The sequence below is a fragment of the Octodon degus genome, unplaced genomic scaffold, assembly GCF_000260255.1.
Source record: "Octodon degus isolate 3935 unplaced genomic scaffold, OctDeg1.0 scaffold00012, whole genome shotgun sequence".
Taxonomy (NCBI): domain Eukaryota; kingdom Metazoa; phylum Chordata; class Mammalia; order Rodentia; family Octodontidae; genus Octodon; species Octodon degus.
The window spans coordinates 2,995,506-3,014,302 of record NW_004524588.1 but is presented as its reverse complement, the minus strand read 5'-3'; the positions used below and the strand labels follow the sequence as shown (position 1 = coordinate 3,014,302).

At 41.7% G+C, this 18,797-nt stretch overlaps 2 protein-coding genes across 2 annotated transcripts in view; both read right to left on the bottom strand.

The window, feature by feature from the left end:
* The window catches only part of Crebl2 (cAMP responsive element binding protein like 2), a 26,881-nt gene extending 16,323 nt beyond the window's left edge, over positions 1-10,558 (bottom strand). Inside the window, exon 1 of the mRNA XM_023709488.1 lies at positions 10,304-10,558. Within this exon, the coding sequence (XP_023565256.1) occupies positions 10,304-10,318 (15 nt within the window). The 5' untranslated portion in view covers positions 10,319-10,558. The remainder of the gene's footprint in view (positions 1-10,303) is intronic.
* Positions 10,559-16,884: 6,326 nt separating this feature from the next.
* LOC101585517 (60S ribosomal protein L12-like) lies at positions 16,885-17,477 on the bottom strand. The gene has a single exon (XM_004626074.3). The coding sequence runs from the start codon at positions 17,421-17,423 to the stop codon at positions 16,926-16,928; it is 498 nt and encodes a 165-aa protein (XP_004626131.1). The 5' UTR covers positions 17,424-17,477; the 3' UTR covers positions 16,885-16,925.
* Positions 17,478-18,797: the final 1,320 nt, after the last annotated feature.

The following is an 18,797-nucleotide window of genomic DNA, read 5'->3' as shown; positions in this document are numbered from 1 at the left end:
AATAAATAAATAAAAGAAGCTGGGCATGGCAACACACACCTGTAGTCCTTCCTGTACTCTGGAAGGGCACAGATTTCAGCCCACTCTGGGCAATTTAGTGACTTGGTGAGACCCTGTCTCAAAATAAACAATAAAAGACTGGTATGAAGGCATTGAGAAAAGAAAGTAAAAAAGGAAAGGAAAGCTTTTAGATCAACAGCCTAAACTTCAGAAACCAGAAAAAGAAGATTGAATTAAGCTTAGAGCAAGCAAACAGACTGAAGGTAATAAGAAATATCAGTGAAACCAAAAGCTCTTCAAAATAATCAAGGGCCAACCACAAAATAATCAACAAGGGCACATGGCTGTGATTCCAGAATTTAGGAGGACGAGGCAAGAAGATTGCCATGAGTATGAGGCTAGCCTGAACTGCATAGCAAGACCCTGTTTTAAAAAATAATCTTGCCAGGGAGATAGCTCAGTGGATTAAGTGTGTACTTTTCAGTACCTGGAAAGCGCAAGGTACTGAGTTTGATTCCTGATACCACCAAACAATAAATAGATAAACAAATGAATAAATAAATCAAAATTGGCCAACCTTGAGAGAATTCAAAAACTTTGATGTTGGGTTTTTTGTTTTTTTTTTGTTTTTTTCCAGAACTGGGGATTGAACTCAGACCCTTACGCTTGCCAGGGAAGCACTTATTCCACCGAGCCATCTCCCCAGCCCTCAAAAACTTTGAAATCAGAACCTAAGTACAGGACACCACTACCAACCTTACAGAAATAAAAAGGGGTTATAAGGAAATATGATGAAAAATTACATGCCAAAAAATTCGATGAAATGGGCAAATTCCTTTCCAAAGCAGAAGAATGTCAGTACTCAGGAAGGCTGAGGCAGGAGAATTTCAAGTTCAAGCCCAACCTGGGGAATTCTGTGAATTAGCAAGACCTTTTCTCAAAAAATGTAACAAGTCTGGGCATGTAGCTTAGTTCAACCTTCAGTACTGGGCGTGAGGAGTTTCTTCTCAAGAACAAACAGAAAATCTGAATAGACCAACTGTAAAGAGACTGAATTAAAGTCCAAGATCAGATGATTTCATTGGTAAATTCAACTAAATACTTAAAGAATACTAATGCTTCACAAAATCTTCCCAAAAATGAAAGAGATCACTTCCCAACTGGCTTTATGAGGCCAATATTTGCCCAATAAAAAGAACCAAAGAAAACAAAAGAACAATATGCTTTATGAATATGTATGGAGAAGTCCTCAATAAAACACAGAAGACTGAATTTAGCATCATATTGATAGTATTATACTTCATAAGAGGAAACTGTCATATGACTAAAGGTTGATTAAATATCTGGAATCAGTGATAATACACCATATGAACAGAAAAAAAGGAGCAAAAATGCATATTCATCTCGAAAGACTAAAAGAAAGTGCTTAATAGGCTTGGGGTTTTTTCCTTAATAGACTTTAGTTTTGGACTATTTTACTTTACTTTAGGTTTACAGGAAAATGAAGCAGAAAGTACAGCTCCCATATCATGCTGCCTCTCCTCAGTTTCCTCCATTAACATCTTGATTACACAGTAATCTGTTAAAACTGATGAGCTAAATTGTTAGTAACCGAAGTCTTCAGTTTGTTAGGGTTCACTCTTGATGTTCAGTCTATGGGTTTTGCCAAATACACACTGTCATGTGTCCACCACTGCAGTATCATACAGAATGCACTGTTATACACAATAGTTTCCCTTAAAATCCTATGCTCTTTGCTGGGCATGGTGGTGCACGCCTGTAATCCTCAGCACTTGGGAGGCTGAGGCAAGATGACCACTACAAATTTGAGGCCAGTTTGCATTACACAGTGAGTTCAAGGGCAACCTGAACAACATAGATCCTGTCTCAAAAAAAAAAAAAAAAAGAAAAAGGAAAAAAAGTCCTATGTTCTGTGTATTCCTCCCTCCCTTCCTCCTTCCCTCAGAACCATGGAAACCACTGATGTTTTTAGTATCTGTATAGTTTTTCCTTTTCCATAATGCCATATATGTAGAATCATATACTACATGGCCTTTTCAAATGTGCTTTCACTTGGCAGTACGCTTTTAGCACTCTTCCATGTCTTTCTGTGTGGTTACTCCTTTTTATTGCTGAATGACATTCTATTATATGGGTGTTTCAGTTTGTTTATGATTATCTCTTTTGGGGGTAATAAAATGTTAAAGAATTACTGATGATTGTTGCACAGCTCTGTGAATATACTAAAAAGTCCAGAATTGAATACATCATGAGTGTAAATTTTATGATATGTGAATTCTTTTAGGAAAGCTGTTTTTTTTTAAAGTGATTGCTTAGTGAACCTTAAAAAGCAAACAGCCAGGCATGTTGCCACATGTCTACATTCCCAGCACTTGGGAGGACTGAAGCAGGGTGATTGTGAGTTCAAGGCCAGCCTAGGCTAACCTGCAAGTCTGAGGTCAGCTAGGACTACAAATGAGACAGTGTCTCAACAAAAAAATTTTTTTTTAAAAATTAGTGCCAAAATAATAGAAGAATGGAAGACTGCATATAAGCCTGTAGTCCCAGCTATTCAGGAGAATAAAGCAGGAGATCAAATTCAAAGCCAACATGAGCAAGTCAAGGAGACCCTGTCTCAACATAACAAAGTAAAATAATGTAATGTAACGTAACATAACATAACATGGAGGGCCTGGGAGATGGCTCAGTGGAATAAGTGCTTCCCTGGCAAGCGCAAGTGCCTGAGTTCAATCCCTGCTTCTGCTAACAAACAAACAAACAAACAAACAAAAAAGAAAGAAAGAAATGTTATGAACATAACATGGGCTGGAGATGTAGCTCAGGGTTGAGTGTCCTGGGTTCCACCTCAAACTTACAAATCAAAAAACAAAACAAAACAACAACAAAACCCCAAACCCCCAAAAAACAAACAAATAAGCCAGCCCCCCCAAAAAAAATCAAACGATGGCACAGAGGCTTAGGTGTACAAAGACCATTATGGAGGGAGGGGATAAGCATTAGAGTTCTAATTATGTCTCAAAAGGCTAAGAACTAAGATAAAATTACTAGATTTACCCAAGAAGAGGTTTTCCAATCATTCTAAGATGAAATGTTACTGTAAAAGAAAGAAACCAGTCTGCAAAAGCCTAAGGATATTATAGGTGGCTCACGCTTCACAGCCAGAGGACATGACTGTCATGTTGCTCAGTCATTGCCTACTGTTCAGGAATTAACTGAGGCTTCTTAAAATGAGGAAGGCTCTGGTGTCCAGTAAATCCTATTCTCCTCTACGGACTCTTGGGCCATTTTCTATCCATTTTGGGAGGGAACAGAATAAAAACTTAAAACTCAGGGCCAGCTCAGGCTGTGCTGTGGGAAAGCACTTCTTAGGAACAAGGTCTCCGGAGAGCCAGTCTCTGAGGAGCTCATGTTATCTCACACTGCCTCCTAAGGTAAGTGTTAGTATCCTCATCTTTTTCAGGGAAAGAGGAAAGGTCATCCCTGTGTTTAACACTTATTCATTTTCATTTTGAAGAGAATTAAAAACCCAATCAATCCATAATTTCAAAATAAGCTATTGGAAATTGACAGTGGTTATTATATTACATATTGTTACCTTCAAAGTCATTGCTTAGATTACCAGATACAGGCATGTAAGTCTGATCAAACAATATAAACACTAACTTCAATAATTATTAACTACCCAACTTGATCCAAATACAGTAAAACTCTGAGAATATAAACATAAGAATGTGGGAAAAGAATAAACATAAGAAGGTGGGATCAGTGCTCTTAATGCATTTAGACTAGTGAAAAGTAGCAGACACAGAACAAGCAGTAACACTGCAGTAGATTATGGGCATTTAAAGGAAAGCTGGGGGTGGAGGGATGTGTGCATACATGTACATATGCACATACACTGTGTATGTGGTCACTCTGTTGATGACAATGGTCCAGAGACTTTGAATGACAGAGGAAGGACTAGAACCCAACTCCTCAGATTTACATCATAACAACTGGTCCAAAGGTAACTTCCTAATAGCAAGCATCTTCTCTCCTGCATTCTCACACAGGGCCGTTAATCTGAACACAGAAGTCCTGGGGAAGACTTAACACTGATGGGTGCTTTCCACACCCTGCAGCATCAAAGGTAGGCACTCCTCTACTCCAACTCACTTTGATGTCAGGTGCTCAATTAAGTGGAGAGGTGAGAAGGTTCACTAACAGACACTTCCACATCCTTGAACTGTCCTGTGACTGCCACTCTCCATGCCCGCCTACTGAGGTCATGCCAGTACATTTCTTGACCAAATCTTTGATTTCTCGCTTCCTTTCCATCCCTACTACATCCAAACAAGTGGGGACCACTCGCAAAAGGATCTCTCTACAATCTCACTTTTTCCTAATTCTACTTCCTCGGCTACTTTAGTATGTTTTTCTTCACTGTAAAAAGTAATACCTACAAAAGAGGCTGAGGCAGGAGGATCACTGTGAGTTCCAGGCCAGCTTGGGCTACAAAGTGAATTCAAAGCCAGCCTGAACCTCATAATGAAACCCTGTCTCAAAAAAGACAAAAACAAAGACTGGGGAGATAGCTCAGAGGCATAAACACTCACCTGGAAAACACAAAGACCTGAGTTCAATCCCTAACCCTGCATGCCATGCTGGCCCCGGAAAGAAGCATGGTGGAGCACACCTATAATTTCAGCACTCAGGTTAAGACTGGAAGTCGCTGCAAGTTGAAGACCAGTCTAGGGGCTACAAAAGTGAGCACAAGGCCAGCCTGAACTGCATAACAAGACCTCAAAAAAAAAAAAGAAAAAAAAAAAGAAAAAAAGAAAAGAAAAAAAAAAGACAAAAACAAAAAGTAATACCTGAACGGGCTGGTGAGATGGCTCGGTGGTCTAAAGCACCTACTTAAAACAGACTTAGCAGGGCACTGGGACCGCGGTTCAACCCCCCAGCACCACATGCCAGCCAGCCCCGCCCCCTGGTGGGCTGAGCTGGCCACACACACGTATACACACACACACACACACACACACACACACACACACACACACACATAAAATAAATAAAATTAAAAAAAAAAGTTAATACCCGAAGACTAAAGGTATAGCTCAGTTGTACAGCACAGGCTTAGCATATGCAAACCCCTGGGTCTGATTCCCAGCACCGCAGAATACATTAATTGACAGCCAATTGCATAAATAATAAAAAAGAAAATTTCATAGCATTTTGAAATTAATTTAAATTGATATCATAACCCAGAACAATTTACCTAAGTTGTTTTAAAATAATATAAAATCTGAAAAGGGTATAAAAATCTTAAAAATCAATGAAGAACTCTAATTACTTTACCATCTTTTTGGACCTATTTACATCCTAATGTACTACTTCCTAAGGCAATTTGTAAGTTTCAAGTTGTTAAGTCTACGGGAATAACCATATTTACATGAAGTAAGTGGTACCAGTAACTTCAGCTAAAGCAGGAGGGCTTGTCTCACCTTTCTCTTAAAAACACAAAGTGAAAAGATATCACCCACTGATTAAAGAGCACAGCAGCGTACCTCACCACTGCTGTTTACCACTTTAAAGGAAAAGCGAAGCAAATAGACGCATCTTTATTGGGTGTTATGACTCCCATAACTTCCTTCACTGCTACGGGTGAGGCACTTTCTCTTATTTCTCCGATCGTCAGAAAGTATCTAATCACTTCTTCCTGGTGCTAACCTTACTGCCAGTACTCATCTCTATACTGAGTTAACTAATGCTGCTCCTCTTTTATCCCTACCCCCCCCCCACCGTGGCTATTCTTTTTGGAGGCTGGAGCTAAGTATAATTTCACCTAAATATAACAGTACATATACTTCAGCAATGCCTGAGCTGGTACAAATTCAGTGAGATGACTATCTTGTCTGCTGCCTTCTTACCCAGGCCTTCCACAACTGATACGTTTTGTCTCCTACTCTATTTCTGTTGAAACTGTCCCTGCTGTCTAGGGAGATAGGCAAGTATATGCTATGTAGGTATCTGACAAGGGTCTTAATATGTTGGTCAGGCTAGCCTTGAATTCCTGTGCTCAGGTGATCTTCCTAACTGAGCTTCTAAGCATCTGGCACTGTAACACTGCACGGGTCATTCTTGCTTGATTTATAAAGAATTTTTTTTTCAAAATTCAGTGGATGTTTTCACTACTTATTTTACCTGAAAATTTCTGTAGCATCTCACATTGTATCTCTCTACCCTTAGATAGATACTGTAACAATAGCTCTTTTTTTCTTTCCTTTTCAGTTTATTTTGCTACATTCTAGTCCTTAGCCTTCTTTGGTCATTTTAGATTGGGTGGGGTGGGGGGTTTCTCATTTACTCTCTTTTCTCTACATTCTTTGCTCTTGAGGGATTTTATTCATTGTATCAAGTGTAACCTACACTGTAATGGTCTCTAACATGCTCTGAAGTACAGACTTTTTTCTGAGCAATCTAACCAAGGTGGTTAAGGATTCAGAAAAGTCTCATATTGAAAATTCATTGTGCTGGGAAGATGGCTCAGTAGAATAAACACCTGCCTGGCAAGCACAAGGGCCTGAGTTCAATCCCCAGTTCTGCCAAAAAAAAAAAAAAAAAAAAAAAAAAAAAAAAAAAAAAAAAAAAAAAAAAAAAAAAAAAAAAAAAGAAAGAAAGAAAGAAAATTCATTGTGTAACCAAATTCTTAGATATATATTTTTATCACAATAATTTAATAAGTGCCTCAGCCTACATGTAAAGAGAAATTATGACGAGATTAAATAATCTGTCCAGAATCATAATGAAAGCGTAGAAATGAGATCTGACTATGTCCAAATGAACATGTTTTTCCTAACTAAACTATCTGCCTTGAGTCTTGATAGTCTTGACCCAGTTCACCCAAATATGGTCTTAAAAACACAAATTTGGTTTTGTCGCCTCTGTTTAAAATTTTTTTTCCAATGTATTTAGTACAGGGTCTACAGGGTCTCACTACACAGAGCGGACTCGTGGTGATCCTCCTGGTTTCAGCCTCCCAAGCACTGGGAATACAGGCATGCGCCACCATGCCCAGTCTCTATCACTGTCTCAGCACACCCTGGGGATGGGCACACTGGGGATCTGCTTTAAAAATCTTTGAATGGCTCTCCAACATCTATACCCTTCGTTTTCAAATTCATTAAGAGCATGAGCCATTCACTGGAGAGCTGTTAAACTCAAATTCCTGGGCCACCTCCCCACATACTCTGATTCAGCAGGTGTCTTCTATACCTTGACAGAGACTCACCCCAAATTTGTAACCTACCTCACCAAGCATATCCTAACCTGGCTCCTGATTATCTCTTTCTATCCTTGTCTCTGACCACACTTGTACTCAAGGCTCAGAGGTCAGCAAATGATTGTCCCGCTGGAAATCCAAATATAAACTGCTTTCTGTTTTTATAAATAAAGTGGTATTAGCACACAGCCATGTCCATTCATTGTGGTTGATCTCATGATACAATGGGAATAATGGAAGCCGAATAATTAATTGCAACAGCGACCATGCGACCCACAAATATTTATTATCTGGACTTCTACAGAAAGTTTGCTCTAGCTATACAGAAATATTTAAATATGCTCATTTCTCATTCTCACCAAAGTGTTCAAAGAAGATACTAGCATCATGTCAAAGATATGAGAATAGAGGCTTGGTGTGGTATTATAAACCTGTAATCCCAGCTCTAGGGAGACTGAGGCAGGAGGAGTGCTGCAAGTTTAAGGCCATCCTGGGCTATATAGGGAATTTAAGGCTAGCCTCAACTATGTAGTGAGATCTATCTATCTATCTATCTATCTGTCTGTCTATCTATAGAGACAGAGAGAAAGAGAGAGACAGAGAGAGAAAGGATAGTCTGGAATTTTTCTTCCCAACTAGTTTAACAGGACATCCACTCTAGCAGATCAGTATTTGGCTCTGACACATAGTATTTTCCCAAGCCTTTCTTCTATGAGACCCAATCTACCTTCCCTTGGTTGTTCCCATTTGCTATATCTTCTCTAGCATGTATGTTCAACTGGAGCACATTGATTAAGAAAGCTCATATACATTGGGGCAATCTTTTTTTTTTTCTTCATTTTATGTATTTGGTACAGGGTCTCACTACATAGCTTGGACTCATAGTGATTCTCCTATCTTCAGCCTCCACAGCGCTGGGATTATAGGCATGCGCCACTTCTGGACACGGTGGCCTGCTCAGCTTTCCCGGGGGTGGGGCCAGTGTGGCATACGGGTCCCAAGATCAAACTTTGGTACCTGGGCTTGCCAAAGCAGGCACTTAGTCCGCTGAGCTTCTCGCCGGATGGGGCAACCTCTTTCATGTCACCACTCTTCCAATCACTATTAACTAGTAGTACTTGATCCTCTACGAGGTATAATGCTAGATGAAATTTTCTATCTCTCTCAATGCCATTTGCTAATTTTAGAAAACCCCTAATGTGATCTTAGAGGTAAGTAAATATTTTAAAATCTTACGTGCTTTTCTTGGACTGAATTTGAGATTATTGAAGACTTTAAGAAACTTTTGTGCTGGGGAGATAGCTCAGTAGAATAAATGCTTGCCTGGCAAGCACAAGGGCCTGAGTTCAATCCCCAGTTCCGGGAAAAAAAAAAGAAAAAAGAAAAGAAAAAAGTAAAAAAGAAACTTTCAAAGTTCTAAAAAGGATACAACTGAAATTAGTAGGGAGTCTCAAGGTGAGAAAATCAAGGAACGATATATTCTTTCAGCATCCTCAAACATCTACAAATTACTATTTTCTGGGAAAGACAGTGGGCTTTATATTTAAGCTTAATTTCAAAATTAACACAGATCTGGTACCAAATATTTTATGAACAATTATTTTCTGGGAAACTTTCAGAATTCCCCTTTCTATTTTAGAAATATGAAGGGGTTTGCTACTTTACAAGTAATCAGTGCTCAGTTCTAGAATCCTGACTGGGCTTTCCATTCTATTACTCTTCTCAAAAGAAGAGGAAATAATGTGCACTAAAACAAGCAGCACAGAGAATCTGGAAATTTTTCTGTTCTGAGGATGTGTGAATCAAAAATTTGGCAGCTGCAAAATTTTACTGGTTAGGTGGAAGACAAAAAGGACATCTAAACAAAGGGAAAACTTCTCCCAAAGAGTATGCCAGAAACTATGGAAAAGCGGATTTTGAAAAGCTGATAAGGGCTAGCCAAATAGCTCAGTGGATTAAAGTGTCTGCAAGCAGGTGCAGGGGCTGGGGGTTCGATTCCTGGGCCTGCCCTGCCAGTCCCACCACTGGGACACGCTGAAATGGCAATTGAGACTGTAATCCCAGCTCTTGGGAGGCTGTAAACAGGAGAATCACTATGAGTCCAATGTAGTGGTGAGACCCTGAACACCCTGTAGACCCTTCCCTAAAATACAAAAAAAGAAAAAAAGAGAGTATGATTTCTACTTTAAAAAATTGGCAAATTTTTAAAGTTTGATTCCTGCCCAACTCTTCAACATCAACAAGCAAGTCTCTGACTATTTTTATCTTCATGGGATAAAACTAAACACTAATCTAAATCTAGATCTAAATACAGAAACAACAGGCCATTCATAGATCAACTATATGAATGAGCCAATAATGCACACTATGTACCTAGATGCACTGAGCAGGAAAAGTGGAATAGAGATGACAAGAAGAAATTGACCATTTTCCTTAGAGAAGGCTTTCTAGAGGAGGTTTAGATTTAGCCTCTGGACAAATAGCAACAGGAGCTTAGCAACGTTCCAACCAACCACAGGAAAATAACTCCGAAGGGGAGTGAACAGCGTATATGAATGGGGCATTGAGTGAAGAATCCTGCGAGAAAGGGAAATCGTCAAGGGGAGCTGGGGCTGGTTCAAAGGTGCACTGATTCAAGTCTGTAAAACTGAGATGGCCTGGGAAGGAAGAAGAGAAGGCACAAAGAAAAGGCTAAAACTGTAGTTTCTTATCTGGATAGGCAGGTTAGGGACGAGGGTTTGTACTCCCTGGGAGAGCTGGCAAACAGGGTTGCCCTGGGAGTGAAATTTTCCAGAAGAGGCCCCTTCCAGGAGACACACAGCCCGGGTGTAGCCCGAGTTCGGGTTGGGTACCATCGGGCCATCACAGGTAGGCGCGGGGACGTCTAAGGCAGGTGTTTCTTGGGTGTTGGCACGGACTTCACGCAGAGGCTCGGCGGTGGGACTAGCACTTAGCGACAAGCAGGCGGCGGCGGCGGCGGCGGCGGCGGCAGCTGCGCGTGCAAACCTCCAGACTTACCTTACTGTCATCCATCTCGGCGGACAGGCCGGCCCGGCCCGGCCCCCGCCCCGGGAGGAAGGGGATGGGGTTCTGACTGCTGCCTCCTCTTGTCTAACAGTTAGCTTTCTGATGCCACAGTCACGGGGTCCGGGGACCGGTTCAGGAATGGCAGCGCGGGCCCTGGAAGTGGCCCCAAACGCCTCCCTGCGCCGCCGCTGCCGCCGCCTCCCTCTCCATGACAGTCTCTGGGGTGTTTACAGACGCCCTGGAGAACTGCCGAGACCGAAGAGGGCGGGAGTACCCTACGCGGAATGGTCCAGCCGGCCCCCGTATAACAGGAGCATTCTGGGGATTGTAGTTTTGCTTCCGCAGTTTCTGCGCAGGTGTGCGGAAAGAAAACTACAAGGTCCATATGGCCTCTGCTGGAGGCGTCGGTTATCTTGTGGTCAGCAAGCGCTGGGAGGCGGGGCCGGGCTGGAGGCAGAAAGTGCGCTTTCAGTCGAGCGCACCCGGTCAGATGTTTTGGCTCAGAGAAAAACATGGGCCTCGGAAAAGCGATCCTTTTCCTTGACAGCGGCCCTCCCCTGGGACACTGCAGAAACGCGCACTAAATCCAGGGTTTTTATAATAAGAATATTAACGTGTTGGTCCGGTAAGATAGCTCAGCGGACTAAGCGGCCGCTTGGGCAAGAGCAGGGCCTGGGTTGGATCCCCGGTGTCGCAAGCCGCCCCCCTTTTACCCCCGCACGTGTCCGGGTGTGGTGGCGCACGACTGTAATCCCAGCGCTGAAAACAGGAGGGGCATTGCAAATCGGAGCTGCGTAGTGAAACCCTGTACAAAATGCGTATTTTTTTTTTTTTTTAAATAAGATGTTGAGGGAAGTGCATTTTGCAATTCCTCAGAATATTACAGGGTTGCCATATGACCATTCCAGGTATATATCCAAGAGAAATGAAAATATAATTATGCACAAACTTGTATACAAATATTCTCTGCTAGTAGTATGATTCATAATGGACAGAAAGTGGAAACAGCCCAAATGTCCATCAGTGGGCGAATGGAGCCAATTATGGACTTACACTCATAGCGTAAAGGAATATATGAGCATTTGAAAGAACGAAGTACAGTCAAGAGGCTGAGGTGGGAGGACCCCTTGGGTCTAGGAGTTAAAGACCAGTCTGGGTGGCACAGAAAGGCCAGATTTCAAAAAATACAAAGTACAGATACACACAACCATGTGTTTAAACCTTGAAAACAGTGTGTTATGGAAGCCAAACACAAAAGACCACATACTGTATGATTCAGTTTATAAAGAAATGTTCAAAGTAGGCCCGTAAATAGTGTTGAATGGTCTCTGTTGGACCCACAGTGCTTCCAGGAACTAAAGCAGCTCGGTGTTTCATGTGAATGCCACCCAGGCAGGTCATGCGGTTGGCAGTATGTCTGGCAGACTGGGAATGGTTTTCTGGCCCAGCCAGGGCACACCGCCCACCCCCAGGCTACATTCATGACGGCACCCTCAGCCCTGTCCTTTCTGAAGCTCAGGGAAACAGCAGCTGTGTAAAGCTACTCTCCACCTGAGGGTGCCTCCTTCTCGGGGTGCAATGGGTCTTCAATTCGCACCCCCTCGCCACTATACTAATCCCACTTCCTCGGAATGTGTTTCTTCCTTTTCCCAGGTCAGCTGAAGGTTGCTGTGCTGCTCTCTCTTCCTGCATCCCACCTGCCTTGTAGGAAGGGTCTCAGCTGACAGGGATTCAGCCTCCTGCAAGCCTTGGGCTCACACCTTTGCAAAGACTTGAAAAAGTGCTCATCCATCCCATCCTTTGGCCTTCAGGAGGCCCATAGACCTTGCTGTTTCTTTTTTCTTTTCTTTTTTTTCTTTTTTCTTTGTGTGTGTGTGTGTGTGTGTGTGTGTGTGTGTGTACCAGGGATCAAACTCAGGACCTTGCACTTGCCACGCAGGCACTTACGCCACTCAGCTATCTCCCCAGCCCAACAGACCTTGCTTATGTTGTGTTTGAGCAATTCTGGGGCTCAATCACCAGCCCCTACCCCCACTGGGAGGGAGAACAAAGTCCTTTGGGCAATGCAGTAGACTCTGACCATGCAGGAGGGGCATTGTACACACACACACACACACAGACACACACACACAGACACACCCTACACTTTCCCATCCTTGCTTTGGGAGTGTGAAAGAGGGAGGGAGAGGAATGGGATGAGGAGGGCCATGGGCAGTTAGCTGTACACTTAGCTTGTACAGATGTGAAGCCAATGTATTAAATCTGGTGATGGTCGATATGGGCTGAACATTGTATTATTTCTGCAGATTTGGAATTTTACACAGAATTTTATCATTTTTTGTTTTTGTGGTACTATGGATTGAATTCAGGGCCTTATGCAAGCAACGCAAGCACTGTAACACTGAGCTACATCCCTAGCCCTAGAATTTAAAAAATTTTGTAAATCTGCCCAATGTAAAAAGCATACTGGGGTCTTGCTCAATGACAGAACCACCCTGCCTTCAATTCCCAGAGCCAAGGAACAGGTATGGTGGCACACATCTGTAATCCCAGCACGCTAGGAGGCTGAGGCATGAAGATGACAAATGTGAACTCAGCTTGGACAACTTACTGAGAGCTTGCCTCAAAATTTAAAAAAAAACTTAAAAGGGCTGGGATGTAGGCAGTGTGACAGGTATGCTGAAGCTCAGTGATTTGATCTCAGGTATCAGAGAGTGAGAGAAAAAAAATTTAAGAGACACATTTTAATTTAAAAAATAAATTCTGTTCTGGGGATGAGGCTCGGTGATAACAGCACCAACCTAGCACTTGCCTAGGCCTAGATTCTATCCCCAACATTGCAGTTTAAAAAAAAAAAATCCTACTCATGTCATAAGAGGCTTTGTAAAGGGAAGAAAATTGTATGAAGAGGTATTGTACAATAATATGTTAAACATTTGCTGAGAAGTGCTCAGAATTGATAACAAGTGACGAGAGAACAGGAAAGAAGAACAAACTTTAGTTTTAAAAATTGAATCCTTGTCAATAAAATTAATAAAAAATAAAAGATAAAAATTGAATCCTCAGAAACTGTAATTCATGTGAGGGAAATACGCACTCAAGACTAAGATCACTCTCTGAACAGGGTACTGATGAAAAATAATACAGATCAAATATGACATCCATGTGCTGATGAAGTCAGAGGGGCATTGCCAGTGGGTAGGGAGGACCATGTGTCAGGCAGACTCGGGGCCAAGGAAAAATGAACACAGCAAACATTTGTTTTAGCGGGTTGGGGGAAATTTAGAAGAATGTGCGGTCAGGATCCTGGGCATACTTTATCTGTGGTTCTCAATCCTTCCTTTCTATACTCTCAAAAGCAACCTCCAACGCGTGCAATTCCTTTTGAAGAATGCATACATTTCTCCTTCCTTCACTCCCTCTCAGCACAGATACATCTCATGTACTCCCAGACACCCACACAGAGGCACTGTTGGCCCGCAGTGTGCTGTGCTTCCTTCCGCTGCTGCACTTTCTGTAGTAACATCTCAAGCAACATGGTGTGCACACATGCACGCACGCATGCACGCACGTGCTCCTTCTCTGCATACCTTCCATGCCTTCATCTCTACATATTCATCTCCAGTCCCATTTACCTGCAGGCTAATAGTGCAGGTGTCAGCTGGTCTCGGTAGCACAAGTCTGAAATCCCAGCGATGTGGGAGGCACGGAAAGGAGATTGCAAATTTGAGCCCAGCCTGGGCAACTGAACAATTTATCAAGACCCTGCCTGAATTTTATTTTTATTATTATTTATTATTATTATTATTATTTTTGTGTGTGTGTGGAACCAGTGATTGAACTCAGGCCCTTGTGCTTGCCAAGCAAGTGCTTATTCTACTGAGCTACCTTCCCAGCCCCTGATTTTTTTTTTTTTATAGGTCTTGCCTGTATGTATGAGAAGGCCTTGGGCTCAACCCCCCATACTACAAAGATGGGGGAGAGAGGGAGACAAGGAGAGGGAGGGAAAGAGAGAGGGAAGCACAGGTATATAAACAGAACCAAAATGATCAAGTTACTCCTTGAGCCTTATGAGTCTATTGGGGCTCATAACCCCAGAGGAATTATGGGAAAGAAAGAAAGCTCCTTTAAATAGCTTGTTTGGCTCTGGCTGATTTTCCATTAAATTTGACACATATGAGTACAAATATTTTAAAATCACCCCACCCTTTTCCACACTTCCATTGGAAATGAAAATTTTCTGATGTAATTCTGGCGTGGAAATTTTTGCTTAACTCATCCCCAATACAATCTCAAAACAGCAAGTCCTCTTTTTTATTTAAAGGCCTACCAAGAAAGAGACTCTAGTAGCCATGAAACCCTGAACTTCTGACCATTTTCCATACAACATAAATCTGGGGAAGAAAGTGAGAATAGGGCCAGAAAAGGTGCTTTCATCAGGTCTTTGTCCCTGGCTTGTCATCTCAAAAATCATCTGTGCTGAAAGATAAAGACATTGAATTGTAATGACATTAAATTGATTGAAGAATGAATTTGCAGGTAGTTCACCTCATGACAAAGAAGAGAAAGGAAAGGAAAAGAACTACAGAGGGAAAAAAAAATCCCTGGCTGCTGAGAGGTAAGAGGTGGCATGAGATTAAGAGAGGAGGGGCAAGGAACATTAATTAACCTTATAATAGAAATCAGAAAGGAGGCAGCAAACAGTACAGTATTCTACATTCAGGAATGCCAGGGCTATGTTGAGATGTAAATCTGGCACTTGAACAACAGAGTATTATTGCTGCTGATATGGTAGTCTTCAGAGGTACAGAGAAAAAGTGGGTGGGTCATGTGAAATTCATGAAATGCTTGAGGTGAACTCACTATTGAAGTATTAGTCATGTTTTGTTTTGTGTGTGATTTTTTTTCCCGCAACTTACTTTATAGATAATTATTCTTCTGTACTTTTTTGTTTTCTAAAAGCTTATTTTCAATGACGCTATGAAATAACCCATCTCAAAAGTTCTTGTTGTAAAGGCATTTGCAATGTGCCTCCCTCCTTTTGGCCTACACGGAGAAATATGTGTGTATTTGCATACAGCACAGTACCTACTTACTCTCTGCCTTGGTCAGAAAGCTCAGAGGCATGATTCTGAAGGAGCATTTTCAGAGTGAGCACATAACTCGGCCTCCAGCTTGGTCAACAGGAGAAAAATAAGTCAATAATGCCAAGAAGTGTGAAACAGTCTGTTGACAGCAGAGGAAAACCAGGCCCACTCAGCATAAAAATAAGGAAGAGAAAATAAAGCTCAAGGAACTAAAACCTTCTGTGTTCAAGCTTTTCTCCACGTCTTCCTCTTTAGCACCATACTAAAAGCTGGCTCTCACATTCAACAGCTGTCCCGACTACCTTTTACTAGTAGAGACATTCTGCTGCTTATAACCATATAAATATCTTGCCCAGTAGAGAAGAGTAAGGTGTGTCCATATTTGAAGAAATAATAGGAAATTTATTTAGCTAGTAAGTAGAGACTTAAAGGTGAACTGCTCTTGTACAAGACAGCTGGCTGAGCATCACTATTTGTCATTTACACTTCAGAGTGAACATGCTTCTTTTTCTCTTTCCTAGTACCAATTTTAATATGAGGCTTACATGAGTGAGAAAGAGGAATATGTAGCGTGTGGCTCTGATTGCTGTGGTGGATCTTTGCGCATTTGATGATGAGCAAGTAGACCCTGGACAATTGCTGACATGAGGGTGCGGCCGTAGGAGACTGCTGAAGGACAAACAAGTGATTAGATCCCTTCTTTCACAGTTCTCTGATGGCTTAACTAACAACACACATGGGGCTGGCACATTTTATCCTACTGAATCAGATGTGAAGATGCCTGAAGTTACTGCTACATATGATAGAGTAAGTAAAAAAATCTCAATGCACATTTATAGCTTGAAGAGTTTGTTTTAGAAAAGCAGCTTCTTCCATCAGAATTCACTACTGACTGCCCATGTCAGTGTGGATAAACCCAGGATACTCTGCTGAATAGGAATCAGAGAACTGCTCTTCTGGATGTTTAGGGACAGAAGGACAGGCATCCTGGGCCGTTCAAAAGAAAGTGTGCTTTGGTACCTGGAAACTTCACAAAGGAAGTAGAAGAACCATTTCTTACTTTATAAGTAGCCTTAAATGTTCCAAGTTTTGCTTCATTTTTCCCCTTTCCTGAGAGAAAAATACATAAGCTAAAATTTACTATTGGGACCCCATCACACGTACTTACAACCACAGAGATATTTTCAAAGGCTCACAAACAATATTTACCAAAGTTTGAGTTATAACAGTGCTTCTTGCCTTTAGTTAGGTACTATATCTTACTAGATATAAATATTTGGACTTTCTGGAATTAGTGTATAATTTGGGCTTTCCTATTTTTCTATTTGAATTATCACAGTTACATATTTTTACTTACCCTTTGATTCATTTACCCACTTAGGTTAATTATATTTTCTTGTACTCAGGACTGAACCCTAGGCCTTGTGCATGCTAAGTATTGGTGTTACCACTGAGCCACACCCTGAGCCCCAAGAAATTTTTTTTTTGTCAGATCATCTCTTTATTGATATATTTTCTTTTGGTTCTTAGCTAGCTGGACACTCGACAACGCCGTTGTTGATGTCATCTATGATGTCATGAGGGTGCCAGCTGTCCACGTTGCAGCCCACAGACTGGGTGGTCCCCAGGATCTCCTTAATGGTTCCGGAAAGTTCTCTGGCTAAAGACCGGTGCCGCATCTGTCGGGCAATGTTGACAATCTCATCAAAAGTGATATTTCCGCTGTGTTTAATGTTTTTCTGCTTCTTTTTGTCTCTTGGCGGCTCCTTGAGGGCTCTGATGATCGGGGCAGAGGCAGAAGGCACCACCTCAATCTGAGCCTGTCTGTTCTGAATGGTCAGTTTCACCGTGATCCGCAGGCCCTTCCAGTCACCAGTTGCCTTGGCAATGTCATCCCCCACTTTTTTTGGAGACAGACCCAAGGGACCGATCTTGGGGGCCAGGGCAGACGTGGCGCCAACTTCACCACCAGTGCACCTCAGGTACACGACTTTAATCTCGTTGGGGTCGAACTTGGGCGGCATGCTGGAGGTGGCTGGTGTCGGATGAACCCAGATTCGGGACGACCGAAGAAAGTTGCACCTTAGCCTCCTCCTAGCCAAAAGCCGAAAGGCCCCAAGAAATTTTTAATGCATATTTTTAGTTCTTTTAATTTTAAAAGGCCCTAAAAAGCATCTCTCGTCTATGTATGAAGATTTTCATTCTGGAATATATCCTTAAATCTTCTGCTTGTATACAGAATTGTATTCAGAAATATTTGTTTAAATTTGAAAGTGGTTAATGTCAGTCTTCTTTGGTTAATTAAATGTCATAAAAATAGCACAGCACTTAATATTTTCTGTGACAAAATATAAAATTATTAGTAATGCCACCTCATAGTTCTCAAAAATATGTCACTATTGTCTCTTTGGAATATAGACACTGCCACTTGGAATCATGATTTCTGTCACCAAGGGCAGTCCTTTGTGAGAGCATAGTTGTGTACAGTTAACACGATTCCTAAAAGTTAATTAGCAGCAGGGTATGGTGTCACATGTCTGTAATCCCAGCACTCTGGGAGGCTGACGCAGGAAGGTCACAAGTTCAAGTGCACCCTGGGCAACCTAGCAAAACCCTAATCTCAAAAATAAAAAATAATAAAAGGGGCTGGGAATGTAGCGCAGTGAGAAGGCCCTGGGTTCAACTGGTGAATCACTACACACAAAGTTAACTAGTGTAGTTTCGCTTAGTAGCCGATTTTGTCTTACACAAATGTGTCCCATCACTAAAAAAATTCTTTGCTTGCTGTATGAAATACCCTTTTAATAATTTGTACTCTAAATTTATCTCAGACAAGTTTCAAAAAGCACCCTTTCATCCTTATTTTGTAAACAAGCCCGTGTAGATTCTCACCCTTCTGATAGTCTTCTCTCTGGGGGGAGGGGGGAGAATCTCCAGAATAGCTTTGGCAGCATCTTCTTTGGGGTGGGTGAACCTCAGCTTTGCTTGTTTATTTGCTTGTTTTTTAATCTCAGCGAAACAGAGTTCTGTTTTCATTTCTGGGCCAGACTTGCTAGCCAGGGTTTTCTGAGGAGTTCTGCTGGAACTTTCTGCACATGTGACCACAGTGGTCCTTAGGGACTTCCCATAGGCAAGAGTCTGTTTCCCCCACAAATACTCTTTGTTCCTTTTTTTTCTTTAGATCTTTAGACACCTTATTTCCCTAACAAGATAATATCATCAGAATGGAGAGTTTTTACAGTTTAGCTTCTTTTTTGCTGAAATCATTTAATAATGTATAGGGATTTTGACATCCTGGCCGCCCTTGCCATTATATGATTCAAAACACAGAAGTAACAACAGTCTCCTTTGTCTTTTTACGAGAAGGACATAGTATTGTGTATTTTACACCTGAGCTC